At 42.6% G+C, this 19839-nt stretch overlaps 1 protein-coding gene across 7 annotated transcripts in view; it reads left to right on the plus strand.

The window, feature by feature from the left end:
* Positions 1–920: 920 nt before the first annotated feature.
* LOC308314145 (pleckstrin homology domain-containing family A member 7-like) overlaps positions 921–19839 on the plus strand; it is a 140432-nt gene continuing 121513 nt past the window's right edge. For 6 of the 7 annotated variants that reach the window (XM_080761575.1, XM_080761578.1, XM_080761579.1 and 3 more), the window contains exons 1-3: positions 921–1034; positions 1232–1308; positions 1535–1592. In XM_080761575.1, the coding sequence (XP_080617701.1) occupies positions 940–1034; positions 1232–1308; positions 1535–1592 (230 nt within the window). In that variant the 5' untranslated portion in view covers positions 921–939. Of the gene's footprint in view, positions 1035–1231; positions 1309–1534; positions 1593–14382; positions 15039–19839 lie in introns of those variants that run through there. The other variant, XM_080761581.1, reaches the window with a different exon arrangement.

Genomic DNA, 19839 nt, shown 5'->3' on the forward strand with positions numbered 1-19839 from the left:
GTCTCAATGTGATTTTACTGGTTAAATAAAAAAAATATATAAGAAGACTGTAAAAAACCTGCCTGCCTGTCTGCCTGCCTGTCTGTCTGTCTGTCTGTCTGTCTGTCTGCCTGCCTGTCTGTCTGTCTGTCACGGTTACATTGATGAAGTATTTGGGTTATACCATTTCAAGCCTCTATGCTGTAGTCTACTCTAAGGTTGGGAAACACTGGTCTAAGTGAAGCCTTTAATCGCATAATCAACATTCCTCCTGTTGAATGATCAAAATAATAACATGGCTCATCAGATGGTTGTGGGAGCTTAACCACTTTAACTTTGAAATGCGCATTATGTTCTTGTTGTTCTCCATCTAAATCAGTGGTTCTCAACCAGTGGTCCGGGGACCACCAGTGGTCCTTGACGGGGTTCCAAGTGGTCCCCAGCTAAAGAGAGTTTGTATTTATGGACATGGACACATATATCTTTAACTCTTGAGAGCGTAAAATGAAACCATTTATTATGGACCCATTTAATTGGCTTTAATTTTAAGTCTACACAATTAGAGAATGTAGAATAATTTATATTCTGATCAACGTTTGCCTGTAATGATAGCAATCAATACAGCATGGAATTGTCAATTGTGCAGCATCAAAATATTCTTTAGTTTCGGGTCTGAGAAGCTAAATGCCATCAAATGGTGGTCCTGGTCCGTGGCTCAACGGCTGAATAAATAATGGACCACCTTGATATGAAAAGGGTTGAAAAGCACTGCTCAAAATGCACTTAATGTAGTATAGTTCTGTTCTTCCTACTGTCGGCGGGCAAAAAATGTTGACAGTTGGTTCCTTGGTATTGTGGTCTATCTCTGGGCCGTCCCCTTTAAGCAGCAGTTAGCTCTTTGCCCACTGAGCTCCCTGGAGACTCCATGGAGAGAGAGGGAATGAAAACAGGATTGTGATCATGGCGGCGCCGCTCAGCCTCAGCCGGCCGGGGGACACGCTACCTGAGCGCTGGTCCTACGGCGTCTGCGGGGACGGCAGGGTGTTCTTCATCAAGTGAGTCGGTACTCGGTACTAAACGGTTAACGGCTTTTTAATGGTTTAACGGCGCCAGTTATACTGAGTGCTGGCTGGCGTTTGTTTCCTCTGGCTGGGTGTAACAGGTGTTTTTCTTTCCTCTCTCTCTCTCTCTCTCTCTCTCTCTCTCTCTCTCTCTCCCTCTCTCCCACACACACACACACACACACACACAGCGATGAAACCCGCAGCACCACCTGGCTCCATCCCCGGACGGAGGAGCCTGTCAACTCCGGACACATGATTCGCTCAGGTTAGAATCTAACCTCCTATCTATTAGATAGATACATAGATAGTTGGACTGTACGGACTACTACTAGACTAAGAACGAACCGTGTGCCATTTGTTTTTAAACAGGCTTATCTGCTAAATGCATTGTGCATGTTTACTTTTCACCTGCTGCTTGTGTTTACAGAGAGAGCAGGCCTGGAAACAAACTTTAATGACACCAACTTGCCTTTGCCTGTTCATATTTATAGACTTACCTGCGGGATGGGAGGAAGGCTTTACGGACGATGGGGCGAGCTACTTCATAAAGTAAGCATAATTCTATTAATGTTGGCTTTAGGAGTGAGATGATGTGCAACAAGTTGAAGTTTCCATACCTTCGACGCTTAAGTGAAAAGATGAGTTCTATGGTGGGTCGTGGAGCTGCTAAATATGGCCCTGTTGTTGCTAATTCTCAACTGATTAGCGGTATGAGGGTGTTTGACCACAAGATGACCCTAGCTGTCGCCTGAATTGTTTAAAGGGGCGTTTCATCCACAATCCATTCTGCACTGGATTTTGGTTGAAGGGGTTCTCTAGTTTGTAAATTGCATAGGTTGTTGTATACTGTATAGCCTAAGCCTAACTATGGCCAGTTGTTGCCGGTCAAGTGACAGAGTAATTGTCATCACAAATCAACAAAACAGTCAGTGTGAGAGTGTGAGATGAACTCGTTTAAAGGCAAGAAAGGCCATTCTCTCTGTGATGTCAACTATAGAGTCAACTAGTCAACTAGATGCTCTGGTAGGCTGTTCCACCACACCCTGACAGCAGTGTGGAGAAAGGTTCTGTCCAACATGCATGTATTGGAGCATGGCGGATGTTTCGCTGTATGGTGGATCTCCTGGCAGCCGGCAGGCAGCGCAGAGTTGTGTACTGTCCTGGTCAACTCCAATTATTTTGAGGGCCTTCCTCTGAATATTGTCCAGTAGACCAAGATGTGTAGGTGCAGCCAGCATCCAGGTGAGTGAGGCATACTTCATGACACTGCACACCTGTAGCTTGTAGCAGGACGACCTGCTTGTAGCAGGTCGTCCAATGATCCGTGGGTCGTCCAATGATCCGTGGGTCGGCGGTTCGAATCCTGGCTCCTCCGAAGTGTCCTTGGGCAAGACACTGAACCCCACATTGCCTCCAATGAGTTGTTCAGTGCTAGCTTGCCACCATTGGTGTGTGAATGAGGGAAGTGAGGACGCTGGCGTCGACTGTTCGCCGCTTCACCTCCCAATGTATGAATGAATGAACCCATTGTAAAGCGCTTTGAGTACTTGGAAAAGTGCTATAAAAATTAAATCCATTATTATTATTATTACTACTACTGGCCATTCTCCTCCGTGCTGGAAGCTTCTGACCGCCCCCTGGGTGGACATATTGGTCAGGTGTTTCGACCAAGACAGCTTGTTGTTGCGTATTGCTTTTATTGATACTAATGTAGTCCATAACTGTCCGGGGGTTAAGAACAGCCAAACTAACAACATCATCATTTTTCGACTGTGGTCGAGATCGTGGATTTCACAATATTACGCCAGACTTCCCGGTCCTTCATTGCCATCCCCAGTTCCTGCTCACTGATGCCTGTGTCTCTAGCGATGACATCAGGGAACAACAGTTTTCTACCTCTGGTCTGCTTTTAGGCAGGACTCCAGAGAAGAAGGGAAGATATAACCTCATTGTCAGCTCTGTAGCAGTGGCCGGCAAACTGTGTTCTTCTGGATTGGACTAGTGAAGAAACACGGGGAAGGTTGCTGTATATTAGATTAGTCGATAGGTGGCTCTTCCAAGACAGATTTTGCATTAATTGTCCATGTCTCGGAGCCATAGTAGAATCGGTCTTAAATATTTTTTCTTTTAACATTTTACTAAGCTGGGATGACGTGCGCGCATCCTGTCAGCGACTTGGTGTGTACATTGCGGTCCATGTGTTGTTGTGGTGTTCCGCACGCACGCACGCAGTCCTGTCCTATCGCCATGTAGCGAACACACACACTTTTAAACTGTTTGAGCAAAGCTATATTTGCTAAGAGACATGAACACACGTGCCATCGGTATACACAGTACACACACACACACACACACACACACACACACACACACACACACACACACACACACACTACGGTGTGTAGTAGCAGCAGTCAAATCCAAGGGGGGCAAAAAAATTCTCGCTTTCTTTGACCCTTGGTCATGGAACGACCTGCAGTCCAGACTAAAATTGATCATCTCAGAATGTACAATCAAACAACTGCACATGTGTAGATGTGTACTTTGTGTAGTAGCCTGGGCATTGGCCTCCATATTTATTATTGATGTTGTATTTTCTCTCTGACTTAAAGATTCACTTTGGAGATTTTTTGTATTATATTTTATAGGAACTACGGGGTATCATGGATGTATTATTGGCTGTTCTGTAATTGCAAACGCAGTGAGCACTTACTATGAGACCTAGCAGATCATGTCTGTCTGTCTGTGTGTGTGTGTGTGTGTGTGTGTGTGTCTGTGTGTCCCCCCTTTGTGCCCATATATGGAGCTTGTCTGTCTGTCTGTGTGTGTGTGTGTCTGTGTGTCCCCCCTTTGTGCCCATATATGGAGCTGAGTGATTTGTTTGTGATTGATGCAACACACTCCATATTTGGACGTATAGCTGCTTTGGGGACTCCTTATATGGTTATGGCTAAGTTATAAACTTAACTTAAAAATAACATATTTAACTTAAAAAAATAATAACATAAAAATAAATCTTAAAAAACCCCAAATATGTACGAGCTGCGTTCGCTTCCCGCGTTTGGCCAGTTGCCACTAAAAAAACAGTTTCCACTTGAAAAAGAGGCTCTGTCTCAATGTGTTTTTACGGGTTAAATAAGGGTTAAATAAAAACGCACACACAGTGAAAATGCCGGGAATTGCATTAGCTCTTAGCTGATGCATAATGTCAATTATGTTGTTATATTGCTTATTATCACTAATGCAATACAATGTGGATTTAGCAAGGTGCGTGCGTGCGAGTAGTATTTGTGTGTCCGAGTCAAGAGTGACAGACAATAGTAACATTTGTACTCAAAGAGTTTTCCCATGTTTTTGTCTGTATACAATGCATGCATAGATTGGTACTACATGGTTTTCACCATGACAGCTGCCGGCAGGTACCTCAACCCCATGCTTTAATGTCCACCAACCTTTTTAGAGTAAGATTTCCTCCAGAGAAAGAGGGACAACGTGTTCCTTCCTTGGATCTGTGTGGGGTTCTGTGGCTTCCTGTCCAGAGCCATCATTTTACTCCTTCTGAAGGGTATTTGTACAGGAGGAATGAAGACCCCCCCCCCCCCCCACGACTTATCCAATATCCTCGTGTAGTGGTGGACTTTTAAGGCTACATTTTATAACATCTCCTGGGGGTTTAAACATTGTCTGTTCAGGGGCTGCGGCGGATAAAGCAGATGTTACAGGAAACAAAAAACAAAAAGAGCAACAGGTTGGAATGTGTTTTGGACTAAAAAGAAAAGGTGTTTTCTTCTTGCTAATTATTTGACCTGCCCAAAACATTGTGTTTATTGTCAACAAGAGTTGGCTCTGTCCGCAGCGTAAACGTCTTTAAATAAATACTTTTTTAAAAGTCTATGGGGAAAATTAACGGGAAATTATTTCCTGGGCCCTCGTCGGGGGCGGGACTGAAACGCTCTATAGAAACTGCTGGCTTTGTATTCCTGAAATATTGCAATGTGAAAATGGAAGCCAACGTTCTCACGATAATACAAATCTAAATATATATATATATTTTTAAAGAAAAAGCCTAACGATGATGTCACTGGTGGGTTTCTGAACTGCAATCAGCCTTCCTATGAGACACAGAGTAGGAAAAATAATTGTGGTATTTTATCATGAACATTAGTGAGGGGCTAATTATAATTGAAGATACGTTGAAAAGTGGTGAAGTTGTCCTTTAAGGGAGCAAAGGCTTATAATTGTTTCCTTTTGAATTTAATCGGCTGTGGTATCTCATTGATGCTGTGTGCCAAAATGTGTCCAACAATTAAAATAAAACATATTGACATCAGAAAGACAGGTGCACCCCTTGGGTTTCTGTCTGTAATGAAGCCTGTAGTTGAAAGTAGAACATTGTAGAAACAAATGAGATGAAAATGTACCTGTACCTATGAAAATCGTACCCCCCATTTATCTCTGGGACCCCAATTTATATGGTGAAATCAATGTTGATTTAACTGTGAGAGGTTCCATTTGTACACTCTGAGTTGCAGACTCATAAGGGTCCATTTGGTTTCTAACTATCATTTAGGCGGGGAGCCCCTGGAACTCCCTCAAGGATCCCTGGGGGTCCCCGGACCCCACTGTAGGAACCACCGCTCTACAGACGCTATTATACATTTTAGTCATCAAAATGCGCGCCTGTTCAAACTGACTAATTTTATCTAGTCTCGAGGGCACTCCAGCTGCTTCCAAATTATTTCTGTGTGCTTTTTCCCCCAGCTTTTAGTAGCTTTTAGTGGCTTGAGTGGGAATATAAATTAGGCTTTTGCCTCTGTCCATGGCAGTCCCTGCAGTTATTATTACCAGAATAAGGCAAGATATACAATTCATGTAAGAATTCTTTATATTCTTGAACTTTTAGTTGGCTATACATTTTCTACTTTATAGGAGAAAGACTTTTCTTACTGCCATTGCCAAAGAAACTAGCATGCAGGCACGTAATGTTGTTTTTTGTCGACTAATACTATGACGAAAAATGTTTGTCGACTACCTTTTTTTTCACTGACAAACTAAATGGAAAGTACAGGAAAACTAAGCTATGATGACTAAAACTAAGACTAAATATATTGTCAATTTCGTCAACAAATAAAAACGAGACTAAAAGGTCATTTTACACTTGGTTGCTTGCTGAAAATAGCAGATCTACATTGTGAGCTTGTAGATCTGCTATTTTCAGCAAGTGTAAAACCATTATAATGGCATCAATGCCCACCAAAATAACATTTTAGTCGCCTAAATCAACTGTAGATTTAGTCAACTAAAATCTTATGATATTTAGTCGACTAAAACTAGCCTAACACTAAAACTGTCGTTTGAGCTTGTAGATCGGCTATTTTTACTACAACAGTAATATGCAATGTGGCCCTCTGGAGGGAGTGTTGCATGCGGTATAGGAGCGTGTGTGTGTGTGTGTGTGTGTGTGTGTGTATGTGCAGTGTTGATAAATATATTTTTTTAAAGATATTTTTTTGCGGCTTACGCCTTTTATTGGTTTTTGAAGGGACAGACAGTAGGCTGACAGGAAACGGGAGAGAGATGGGGGAAGACATGCAGTAAAGGCCGTGTCGGCCTCGGGAGTCGAACCCGTGGCACACTGCGGCTGGATTACCAGTCGTGTGCCCAGAAGGTTACGCCACCGCCTGGGCGTGCAGTGTTGATTTTGACAGCAAATTTTGATTTTAGTTTTAGTCATAGTCTTTTGAATAGTTTAGTCACATTTTAGTCCCCTGGAATGTTTTAGTGTTAGGCTAGTACAATACAATACAAACAGTAGAGGTACACAGTGACAAAATGTAATTAACACACATGCTGACATACCTAGTGCAAAAAGAAGAGCATCACCTCAAACCCTCCTTCCCATAACCTGTCTGCCCTCTGCAAGGACTCTGTTAAGGAGTGTGATTGACAGAGGGACAAAGGAATGCTTGTACCTATTATATTTGCACGCAAATAAAAAATAAAACCACTGAAAGGAGTGATGCTCACGTCATTGCATTTTACATTTTTATATTAAAGTTTTAACAGCAAGTGGATAAGTAAGTCCCAGCATGGATCATCACACAGACAGTAATGTTAGTCGGATGTGACATGTACAAGCATCTCTCCTTTCAGTAGAATCACACCATCTGCCTGGCCATTTGTGCTATATCTATGATTTGTGCATGTACAACTTCCTGGTCTCAATTGCGCATGTTTCTTTCCTTCCAGGGAGCAACATGGAGTCCACCGTACGGTCTTCGCTTCCTAACCTGATTTTAATAAACCTTGGTTGCAGAGGATCTCTTCTTCTACTTTGGTATTCCGCGCATTTGGCCTGGTCACTCACTGGCCTCACGATCCCTGCCCTTGTGGCAGGAGGGATTGTGTTAATTATCAGATGGGACATTTGTTTGGATGAATGGGCTGTCAATGGGAAGTTGCACCTAGTGCAAAGGCAAAGTGGCGAGATGGATGTGGTCTGCATATGGTCAATTGCTACACCAGTTGATTTAGTTAATTAGTGTTAATTGGGGGAAATTATCTTGTTTAGTGTTTGGCTGGAATGAGACCCAAACACACAGACCATCCAGGACACAGTTGTTTATGACCTCTTTAGAACATTCTGTTTTCAGAGCAAAGGCAGTGGGAGAAAAATGTATTGTCTCCACCAGGCCGAAGGCATGGGGAGAGAGTATGTTCTGCACTCCGTCCGTCCGTGTACAGCTAATCTCCGGCACCGTTAGCCTGACCGATGCCAAACTGTGCATACATACTCCCTGGATGCCAACGACGAACCTCTGCCTCAACGGCCTGTTATAGCGCCACCATGAGGTCGGTTTTTGCAAAACACATTTCTTTATATTACTCATACACATTTTAGCCATACATCACGCAAATTGGTATACATTATCTCTATAGTCATGTGATCTTCATATTCCATCCCTATATGAACACAGTGTGCGCTTTCTTTGAAATTATGCACACGCATTCCCACTACTAGGCACTAGAGGAAGAAATGCCACTTACAAAAATTCCAATCAGCCTCATGTTGGTGCTATAACAGGCCAATTCATGTTTTCACCTATAACTGCACCAATCTGTGTACATCTTTGTATGCACACTCCCTAGAGGCCAAGGAAAAACCTTTGCCCTGCATTTTCCACATCTACCTGTTATAGCGCTATCATGAGGCCAACTTTTGCTATTTATATTACTCGTACAGATTTTATCCATCCATACAAGACGCAAATCAGTATACAGTATCTCCATAGTCTTGTGTTCAACATAGATCTGTTTCATATATTACTCCTACACATTTTGTCCAAACATCATAAATGCTATTATCCTGGTGGAGACCTGTGCCCTGAAGGGCACTTTTTCTAGTTTCTGCCCTCATTATGATTGAAATCTAATTTACTTGACTGATACATTTGATAAAAAAATATATATATATTAATTGATTGCTCCGATATCGAGTGTTAAGTATTGCGACACTCTCCTTCATACATCAAACATTGTGGCTCTTCTGGCACCGGTGAGACGCATTGTGTGCAGTACCTCGGAGAAATGTGTAATTAGTTATGCAGGGATATTTTTAATATAAATGGGAATTGTTGCATTTATATAGCGCTTTAATCCAAGACACTTTACATAGATGCTTTACATTCACCCATCCACACACACATTCATACACCTTTACATAGATTGTGCATTACATTCACCCATCCACACACATTCATACACCTTTACATAGATTGTGCATTACATTCACCCATTCACACATATTCACACACCAATGACAGAGGAAATCATGCAAGACAGCAACCTGCACATCGGGAGCAATTAGGGGTTCAGAGTCTTGCTCAAGGACACTAACTCTGGGGGATCCCACAGGGATCGAACTGGGAACCATCCGATTCCCAAGAGACCGCTCTGCTACTACTACTACTACTACTCTACCCCTGAGTCACTGCCGCCGCCACTGTGAATGGCAGCGTAAGCACAATCATGCTATCATGAAACCATGACAAAGAAGCTTATCACAAAGCCACTTACAATTACGTTAGAAGCAGGACCTTGCAAGGCTTAAAATTTATAAGGCTTAGTATAATCCTGTATGTTGGAGTGGATGCATTAAAGACGACTTGATGCCCATTCTTCCAAATGGCTTTTTAAGGGATCATGCCCGAGAGGGGACTTTGGTCCCTTATTGTACGTTTCATTCTTCTTCTCCTCCTTCTTCTCCTTCTGCTAAACATAGCAGTTAAGGCTTAACTGTGAAGTCGTTTTTTGCGAAACTTTCAACATGGTAGAGGGCCATGCCCACGACCATTGGCCAAAGGGTGGCGTTATAGCTCAATTGAAAATGCTAACTTTGAACAGGCAATACAACTTTGATACACATGATGTGTCTCCTCATGCCGAACAACTTTCGTGTTCTAACTTTTAGACTTTTAATCTCCCACCATTTTTTATTATATGAAAAACTGTTAAATCGAATGTACTCCTGGGATGTTTGCGCAATTTGCTCGAAACTTTACACACACTTTGGACCAATATCTAAAAACCCAGTATAAGAGAAGTTTGTAAGTGAAAATAATTCAGCTTTATGAGCTAATGAAATTTGCAGTTTTATGAAAATTCTTCTCTGTCCCTAAAACATAGATGCAGAGTCTAAGTTTATGAAACTTAGTGGTTTTCAACCCTTTTCATATCAAGGCCCATTATTTATTCTGCATTTGACCACCATGACATTTAAACTCTCAGACCCAAAACTGATATTTTGTTGTTTTGTCCACAATTCCATGCTGTAGGTCCTATTTGTTTGTACCAATTGTTGATCAAAATATGATTATTCTAGATTCTTTAATTGTGTAGACTTTAACAATAACTCTTGAGAGTGTAAAATGAAGGACCCAAGAGTTAAACATATATTATCCACATATCTTCTCCGCCATTTTCTCAGCTTAAACCTGATATATATTATTATTTTATCAGTGGAGCATTCATGGTACATGCATGCTATTTGAGTGGTGCTAGCCACCCCTATAGACAGCAATGTGTGTCCCTGGCTGGCTGGCTGGGTCTGTCCGGTCCATCCGGGCACGGAAATAGCATTTGGTTGACCACCAAGTGTCACTGTTGTGCAGCCACACACACACACACACACACACACACACACACACACACACACACAGAGACTGCAACGCCCTATATGCCTATGCTAATACGCTTGATAAGATAGGCAAATCACCTGAAAGTATTTAAACTGAAGGTCCAGTTTGTGCTCTCACTTGGCTGCATGGTGTTTCTTTGTCTTCCAATGAAAAGCTCTTTGTTTGTCTGTGGTTAAACCAGAGAACCAACAGTTCCCTTGCAGCCAAGTAAAGGCTTGTGAGAGAAGAAAGCTCCTATATAGCAAACAAAAGCTCTTCTTGTTTTTCATTTGTCTGAGGAAGGCTCTCAGAAACAGCCAGAGAAGTTAAACATTATTTTTGACAGTCATTGTAATGATAATCTGTAAACATAATCTGTTGACATTTTGTGATTGCGCTGCAAGCTTGTACATCAGCTATTATTGAACATGTTAGAAAACATTGAATGTAGAACTACTTAGCAGCCCGAACTTTAGATGTGAGGGCTACGTAGCTGCCGAAACTCTATTTACTTGTATACCGATTACCGAATTGTGTGATGTATGGATAAAATGTAATCTACATGAATGTGTTTTGCCTAAATCGGCCTGATGGTGGCGCTATAACAGGTCATTGATGAATATTTGGGGCAGAGGTTCATCGTTGGCATCCAGGGAGTGTGTGTGCAAAGTTTGGCATGGATGGGGCCAACGGTGCCGGAGATTAACTGGTAACGGACGGACGAAATAAAGGAAGGAAGGAAGGACGGACGGACACACGCACAGTCGCACACACACACACACACACACACACACACACACACACACACACACACACACGGAGTGCAAAACATACTCTCTCCAACATGCCTTCGGCCTGGTTGAGAAAAACAATGAAAATGAAGAAGTCACGATGGTAGCTTGAGGGATTTAGCACAGGAAGCTGTGCTTCAGGACAGGTATAGGGCTCATAAAGGGAGGGTTATGGTGTGTGTGTGTGTGTGTGTGTGTGTGTGTGTACAGTCGTGTTCTCTGACAATGGTAGAGCGATGAGTCAGCTACTGGCTGACTCACCACATTCACACTGCTGCTGGGAAAAGTATTGGATGTGTTCAAGTCTGCCACTGGCTAATAATTTAACTGTATGTATATGGGCATTGTGTGTGCGTGCATGCGCATGCATGTGCGTGCATATGAGAGAGAGAACTTCCTTTGTGTTCACACGTGTGTGTGTGTGTGTGTGTGTGTCGTGTACATTGTTCTTCACTCTAACCTTTCATCCACAGTATCTATAGATAAAAGAATATTTGTAGACTTAAAAGACCTCCCATAGACCTGGTCCCTTTTCCCAGAATGCCAGTGCCACTGATCTAAATGCCATTCTGTCTGTCTCTATCGTCTGCGTTGCACAGGGAATAGAACCTCTGTGCCTTGCTCTACCCACTGAATCTTATTTCCCCCTCCATCTGTCTGTTATTGAGTGGAACTAGCCCCTCCTATATTCATCTATTAGTGTAGATTTTTGTCTTACACAAACATTAAATTCCCATTGACAATGAATGGAGAATTTACGTCGTATGATAAAAAGGTGATGAGAGCGCCCCTCACTTCACACTGGTGGGACTTTTCTCTCTGCCTCTCATTCACCTTTTGTCTTTGATACAGTGACACTCTTTGTGGTCGTCTCATGCTTCTTTCCGTCTTCCTCTGTCCCTCTCTCTGATCTCCATCCTCTTTCCTGCCTTTTGTCTTTTTCTGCTTTTGTTTCCAACTCTCGTTGGTGTGATCACACTCTTTAATGTCATTTGAGGACTGCGTGCGGGCGTGCGTGCGTGCGTGCGTGCATGCGCATAAATGCATACTTTGTGTGAAGTTAGTTGGCAGACTGAAAATGGATGTGCTGAATATTTAAGCTTCCCAGAGGGCTGTGGTATTAAATTAATCCTCTTCCTCCGACAACAGGAGAGAGGGAGAAAAGGAGAAAGACAGTAATGAATAGAAAGAGAGAGATAGACTGATTGATTGATTGAAATATTTATTTACAGAAAATAATTTAGTCCCTTGTTTGTGCCGAATCTGGGTTGTACATGGTTCGTTGCACTCCCTCTGGTGTTGTGGGTGTGGACCAGACCCATTGCAAGATGCTGTACTCTGTTGTCGACCCTAAGCCATTCCAGCCTGTCAATGTGGGCAGGGGTGAGGTGGGTTCGGGGGGGGTGACCAGTTTGTTTTGGGAAGTCTGGAGCCTAGTTTTACTGAAAGAAAGGGAGGAAGATTGTGAAAGTGTATTCTGTATTGTATCCTCCCTGGGATGTTAACCATCATGACACCCGAGACTATAAACTGTACACTGAAGACAGATTTTTCCTGTTACCCGGTGAGCTGAAATGTAACCGTCTCAGTTTTTAGCACAGAAAAGCCAAATTGAAACGGTGCAGTCTGTGCTTTATTTCGTTATAACATTCATTTTGGCTTGTGGATTTGAAATATTATCTGGAGTCGCATTACCAAAACAATATTGTATAATAGAGGCAGAGATGGTAGCCTATCTGTGGTGCCCTCTACTGGATATTTCCTGTATTGTCTTAAAGCCTGCCTACTGCCTAGTATACTGTACAGATTTTGTTGATTGATCATTTAAGTGTCTGCAGTTGGACCACTGTTGAGTTGTGATGACACAGATTTGTGTACAGTTGTGCAGTCACTGCAGTGTAATGAAATGGGGTAGATATCTCCACCAGGCCAGGTAATGTGTCCGGACTATATTGAGGGGCCTCTAAACAATCACGCTGGGAAAGACATACGCTCCCCAGAGTTGGTGTCGAAGTGTCCTTGAGCAAGACGCTAAACCCCTAATTGCTCCAGATGTGCGGGTTGGTGCCGATATTGCTTAATTCTTACATGCACTGGACATGATCAGCAGTGGAAAGAGGAAGGTGCTGGAGAAATCTGTGTTATTCTAAAACTGTTTTAATAAACATGGTTATGACATGGCGTTGTAGACACTACGTGGAAGTGTAGGTTCTGCCGTAGTAGAAAGGGCTGCGACGGAGAGCAGGTTTATGTATCGAGCACTGACCCATTTCCGGTTTGCCGTAGCCGACTGCCGTATCCGTCGTTGCTTAAAGTTGCTACTGACTGTCATACCGTACCGTGTATTTTATGGAAACATTTAGCCTATATCTGAAGGACTTGAATGATGGGCTTGAAAAATAGAAAAAACACATCTCGAGAATACGTTTTGATTAACATATATTATAATAAAGGACCGCTTCACCACTTTTCAACCTATCTTCATATAATTTGTAATGATCATGATAAAATGGCACAATTTCTTTCTACTCATTCTGTGTCTCATAGGAGGGATGTGGGCAGTTCAGAAACCCATCCACCAGTGACATCATCGATGGGGAATCCAAGCTAATAGAAACTGCAGGCTTAATGGCAATTGCGCTTTTATAGTGCATTCGATCGATCGAGCCATAATGCTACTTACGTTAGCCGGTTAGCTAGCTATGTTGTCGTCATAATAATCCATTCTATCTGTTTCTTTCAATCGCCTGTATCTCCTATTGCTTGTCCCAGATGGCATTTTTGGTCAAAACAACGTTTCTTTGACGATGTGGAGCTCTACAGTGCCCCGGTTTTGGATTCATATTGTAAACCAGGCCTGTCCAGGCTCCGTTCAGCTTCCTAGGATAATACTACTTCCGGTAGACTGGAAATGTGCCTTTCAAAATAAGAGCTCAAATGGGAAAAATGCTGGCGTGAATTAGATCCAAATTGTTCAATAAATGCTAGCGGGCTAAGTGTTAATGAGTCTGACTTTGTCACTATGGATACGATGGAAAACATTGTGTGGAAGCTTGTTGACAAGCCCACGCAGCACTGGAGCGTAGGCAGGCACAGCGCTTCTGCACATGCCTGTTGTCCACAGACAAGAACAGGGCTCGGGGGGCACAGAGCAGAGACAGACGAGGACTCACAAAGCAAAGGATTGAAGGACGGGGGGGGGGGGGGGGGGAGGAGGTGACAAAATTGTTGATACAATGTTGTAACACATGTTAAAATGTCTGGCTGTTCTGTGGGAGATGGCAGGAATTTTGATCCTGGAGTGGAGATGTGAGACTGCTATGGGGGCTGCAGGGCAGGCCACACATTAGCATTTGAGCCGAGAGAGGGGATCATGTGAGGCAGGCAGCACCGAGGGAGGACAGGGCTGGAGAGACAAGAGGCTGACACCGCTCTGAACAAAACAAACAGGAGAAACAGACCAGAGAGACCAGCAGGGAGAAAAGGCGGGGAGACATATTTTCTTGACACGAGGAGAGGATTCAGAAGATGCAAGAAAGAATAAAGAGCATAATAGAAATGACTAACTTTTGTGTTTTTGATGGCATTTTTGGTGGCTTTGATCAAAACATAGAGCCACGTGTAATTCGAAAAGCAGAGTAGCAGGAAAAATATTATCCTGGTGGAAAAAATTGGATAAAGAAAAAGGAGGAAAGTGTGTCAAGCAATTAACATGCAAAAGACTGTCCTGACTCCGCTAAACTTAATGTCTCTAAATGGGTGCCGAATTGCCCAATAAATGTCTAAGCTAATTGGAGAGGACAGTTTTCCGGTTAATATTTCATATTGGGGAACATTTTAACTGTACTGCTATTTTGGAACGTCATTTGTTGTGGAAGGATGGGCAGCTGCTTCAGCCGCGACCCAGACCGAGGCTCGGGTCATGAGCTCGTGCCCATCAAGCGCCATGCCACCTGGCCCCGGACAGCCAAGGCAGTCAGCCTCCATGAGTATGAATTTGCCACATGGGACCTGAGGCGCACCACCAGGTAGATTAAAGATCTGCATTGAAATATGTTACAAGACAGTGCTTCAAGCATTCTCCCACCAGCGTTCTACTTTTTCTGCATCTAATCTCTCTTGTTAAAGAAGAGAAAAATGTTGCCTTTTCTGTTCATCCAAACCTTTGGCTTCATTTAAAGCAATGCTGTAGTTTCATGTTGTTGGTTATAAAGGGATTTTTATATTTCTCTGCTGTGCTGAACTCCTATTTCTCGGAGCAACAGTAGGAGCTAAATGCTGACTAATTATATGTACTATTTTTCAAGTGTACCTTTTCCCTTGCTTCCATTGATCTCGAGTTGCTCCCTGCTGGTTACATGCTGTTCCTGTTTTGTGGTGTAATGCTGTCCCCTGTTCATCACGTTGTGCAATATGAAGCAGGACATGTCACTGTCACACACACACACACACACACACACACACACACACACACACACACACACACACACACACACACACACACACCACCCACACACACAGGGGCGGCCTTAAGGATCGGGAGGCCCCGTTCATGACGTCATGATTTTTATAATTAATTATTATTTAAAAAAAATGTTTTTTTTTCCTTTGTGTGTATTATCGGACTTCAAAGTGTGAACAGCATACAGCACAGCCAAGTAGAAAAATACACAAAAGCAGCTTGATTAAACAATTATTTTACTTGTAATGACTGTATAAGGTATAACAGGCTGCATAGGCTATACAATGATGCAATGCAATCGCAACTCTCAGCGCTGCTAGTGCAGTGAGTGCACACCAAGGCCCCAGTGAGGCTCTTCAACGTTGAAGCACTGGGCCCTAGTGGTAAGAGGAGGGACTACAGGCGGACCCGTGGATTCATGACCGGGAAACCCCGTGCAGCTGGGCTTTAACATAGAGCACTCGGTTGCACTTCCGCATTTGACCACCAAAATGTGGTGCACCACTCGGTTCACACGGGTGTGATTTTTATTACGTTTTTTTTCGAGGCCTGTTTCAATTGAAATGATTAAAACATATATATAAGGCCACCACAGAACACACACACACACACACACACACACACACACACACACACACACACACACACAGACATAAATTGTCAGCCCTGTTTGTAGTATACATGCCTCATTGTCTTCACAGAAGTACGCACGCAAGCACGCACGCCATGCTAGTTGTAGATGTTTGTAGTGCTATCTGACTACTCTATGTGGGTTTAAATGTACATTGAAGAATAAACAAATAAATAAACAAATAAACACACATATTGACAGTAAACAGGATTAATTTAGGCTGACAGGAGGCATATAACAGCTTTACTGTTGTGATCAGCACATTGTCAAAGCTAGCCAGGCCATACAACAGGTGGAGAGCCTCTTATTTACACTTTCACATGCCTAAACCTTTTCTTGGTCTTAAAGGTTTCATGACATTCACCCACACAACCTGGACTTTGAACACTTAATGGATTTGAGTATCATAGTTATAATGTGCTTTCACACTGTCCTTACAATGCATTATGACCAGCGCTTATACTTCATAAACCTACCTTGTAAATTACAAGGAACAATCTGCAGGTTGAAAAGGCCCGTAGCTCTGAACTCGGTAGAATCTGCACCTGGCTCGCTGATAACAAACTATCTTTACACCTGGGAAGAACTGAATCCATTCTCTTTGGATCAAATAGTAATCTCAGCAAGGTATATGGCTTCGTGGTTAGAGTGGGTGACAATATTATCTATGTATGGAGTGTATGTTTTGCAGATTTTTTTTTTCCTGGGATGGGTGTAGAGTTTTTTGAAAAAGTTATTCAGCTGTTAAACCTCGTCCTACACAAACATTAAATTCCCATTGACCATGAATGGAGAATTTGACGTCAGTGTCTGAGCAAATAGGCATAGTATCTATTTTACGCCATGATGATGTACGGTGATAATAGCGCCCCTCACTTCACACGGGTGTGATGTTTGTTTTTAAATAGATTCAGACTATAAAATGGAAGACCAATTTCTAACCAGATGTGTAGATACACATGTATACATTCTGGGGTTAAAGGGAATGGACCACAGTGGCTTTGTAAGTGGGTAAGTTAAAGTTAGTATGTTTTCTCCAGACTAGAAATAATTAACTGCCAGGTGAAACAAGCGCTCTCCGTTGTGCATCTGTCCCCCTGTTTTTTTTAACGTATGTTTCTCTGTGACAACCTTGTGGCCGTTGTTTGCGTTCGTCTCCGACGTGCACTTGAGTCTTGTTGGTTTAATCACTGTGTCTTGTTCTGTAGCTCCAGTTAACATTAGCTGCCGTAGAGTTATACTGCGGTGTTGCAGAGTCTGAGTTAACACTTCCGCGTTGGCCTGGGCCATGGCTCAGTGGTTCAGGCACCTTGGCTGGTAATCCAGTCTGGCAGTGTGGTTTCAGTGGTTTCAGTGAAAAGTGAAACCAAGGTGTACTAAAATGCTTATAAGTAAACGATGGAACATGCTAGAAACATTTTTTTGGTATAAAGTAGAGACTTGCAGCTTTAAAATGAGACATTTCATGACATTGTGGTCATATCGCACATCTTTCTATTGTCATTCAAAAAGTCACCAAATCTGGCCCAATGCACAATAAGATGTTATTAAATATAGCAATAAGAGGGTTTTAATATGGGTAAATATTAACCACTCACTTTGAGATGCCTGGGCTGAGTGCCTGCTGTAGCTGGTATGTGACTATGCGTGGGTGCTGACATTTTCTGTGGACGCTCAGGAATGCACAGAGCCAGTGGTTAAGTTCTCCATTATTGTCACATATCATTCAGAAAGACAAGCAGAGATGTAGTAGCAGGAAACTGGTACAAACCTGTTCAGGTTAGAAATCTATAGAGATTTTGGAATGGAACCAGATGCAATCTTTAGTAGGGAAGGTATCTATTTCATATTATTATTACTATTAGCAGCAACACATTACTATTTTGCAAAACACATTTTTGAGGTGTGCTAGCCCCTCCTATGCCCAGCTTTGTCTTGTTTGTTCGCTATGTACCCCATAGCGATGATTTGATTGGCTGAGCACCCCATAGTGATGATTTGATTGGCTGAGCACCCCATAGCAATGATTTGATTGGCTGAACAAAGTACGTATTGAGGATAAATAATTGAGTACAGATTGTGATTGGCCGGAATGAGATGATGTATGATGTCGTATGATGATAAGAGCGCCCCTCACTTTACACGGGTGTGATTTTTGAGGGCCTCCTATGTCCAGCTTTTAGTGTATGTGCTAACACAAACTTTGTCCTAACACATTAAGAGCCACACTGTAAAAAAATGTCAGCATGTGTTGAACATCAAGTTTTTTTTATCCTAAAACACGGCGTCGTATTATAATCGGGGACTAGACTATTTGACATTCAATGAAAAATAGGGGTCATCTTATAGTCGGAGTCATCTTAGCCCCAAACCACACCAAAGGGTCGGGTTGGGACAAAAAGTAATTTTTACGGTAAACCACTCCAATGCAACTCATTGAGTTGCAATGAGTTGCATTGGTGTGGTCTACCTTTAAAAAAACTTTTGTCCCAACCCGACCATTTGGTGTGGTTTGGGCTTTATATTCGACGCAATACGGGTATTGCGCCGAATACCCGTATACCCCTGGGGGGTACTGCACCCTGGGTGCGTTTTCGCATTTTTAATTCACTAATAAATTAATTATTAATTTATAATTTTTTAAGTTGGAAAAACCACCAATATAGACCACCATATTATTATGGTCAATGCCTGTGTGAAAAGTCGGAGCGATTGGTGCAGGCAGTGAGGAGATAAGGCTGTGTTTCTGACAGACAGGCACACATTCAGACAGACATTGACTGAATTATAGTATGATGATGATAATCTAATTTGATGAATGTTCTGTAACTTTTGTCATACTTTCAAGTAACATTCCTCAACATGCTGCCGTGTATAAATGGCCCGCTGCATTACAAGCATTATGCATGAGGCACAGCCCCTGGCATTTAGACGATGGCCACAGATGTCTTTTTAAACACTGCTTGGTCTTTCGGGTTGCCGTGGGAGACATTTAAGGCAGCGAGGCGAGACCCCCTCACTCAGCACTTGTGCTCTTCTAAATTACCCAGCGATTATACGTCAGCCAGTGACCTTCACTGTACAACCAAGTGACATTTTACAACAATAGGGAGGTGCTGCTGACTGCAAGATTGTTGCGGGAAGAATTTTCCTAATTTTCCCTCGGAGCCTTAAAAATACATTTCAATTTTTTTCTTTTTTTAACTTTTTGTAATACCTAACACCTAAGTCCCCCTTAGAAATCCACAAGATTTTTGAAGAGCAGCCTATCATACTACAGCTGCATGTAGTATGATAGGCTATGTTACAAAGAGCCAGAACCAATAAAATACTTTTTTGCCGTATATATTTCATTCAGAACTAAGGCTGTGGTGGTATGGGATTTGTATTTCTGCGGTGAAAAACCATGCACGCACGCGTATGTCTGCGGTTAACCTTGGTTTGGAAGTGAGGCGGTTATCGTTGTCACACTGACCTAACTGGTGGTGGTCACCACACTGCATGCCATCCATGTACCCATTAGATCATCCACTACCATCTTTTCTCCTCTCTTGCCCTGCTTTCCTTCTAATCTAAACTGTCTCAGTAAAGGAAAGAAAATACAAATGTGGACTTGGCTAGCCACTGCACTGCCCTTTATAGTATACTGTATAACAACTTGGTTAAGTAGTTAATATCCACCTTGCTTATCACGAGTAAGACGCCCTGAGGGAATCCGCCTGGGTGATGGCAGACT

The sequence above is a fragment of the Protomyctophum bolini genome, assembly GCF_963924005.1.
Source record: "Protomyctophum bolini genome assembly, chromosome: 4".
NCBI classification, from domain to species: domain Eukaryota; kingdom Metazoa; phylum Chordata; class Actinopteri; order Myctophiformes; family Myctophidae; genus Protomyctophum; species Protomyctophum bolini.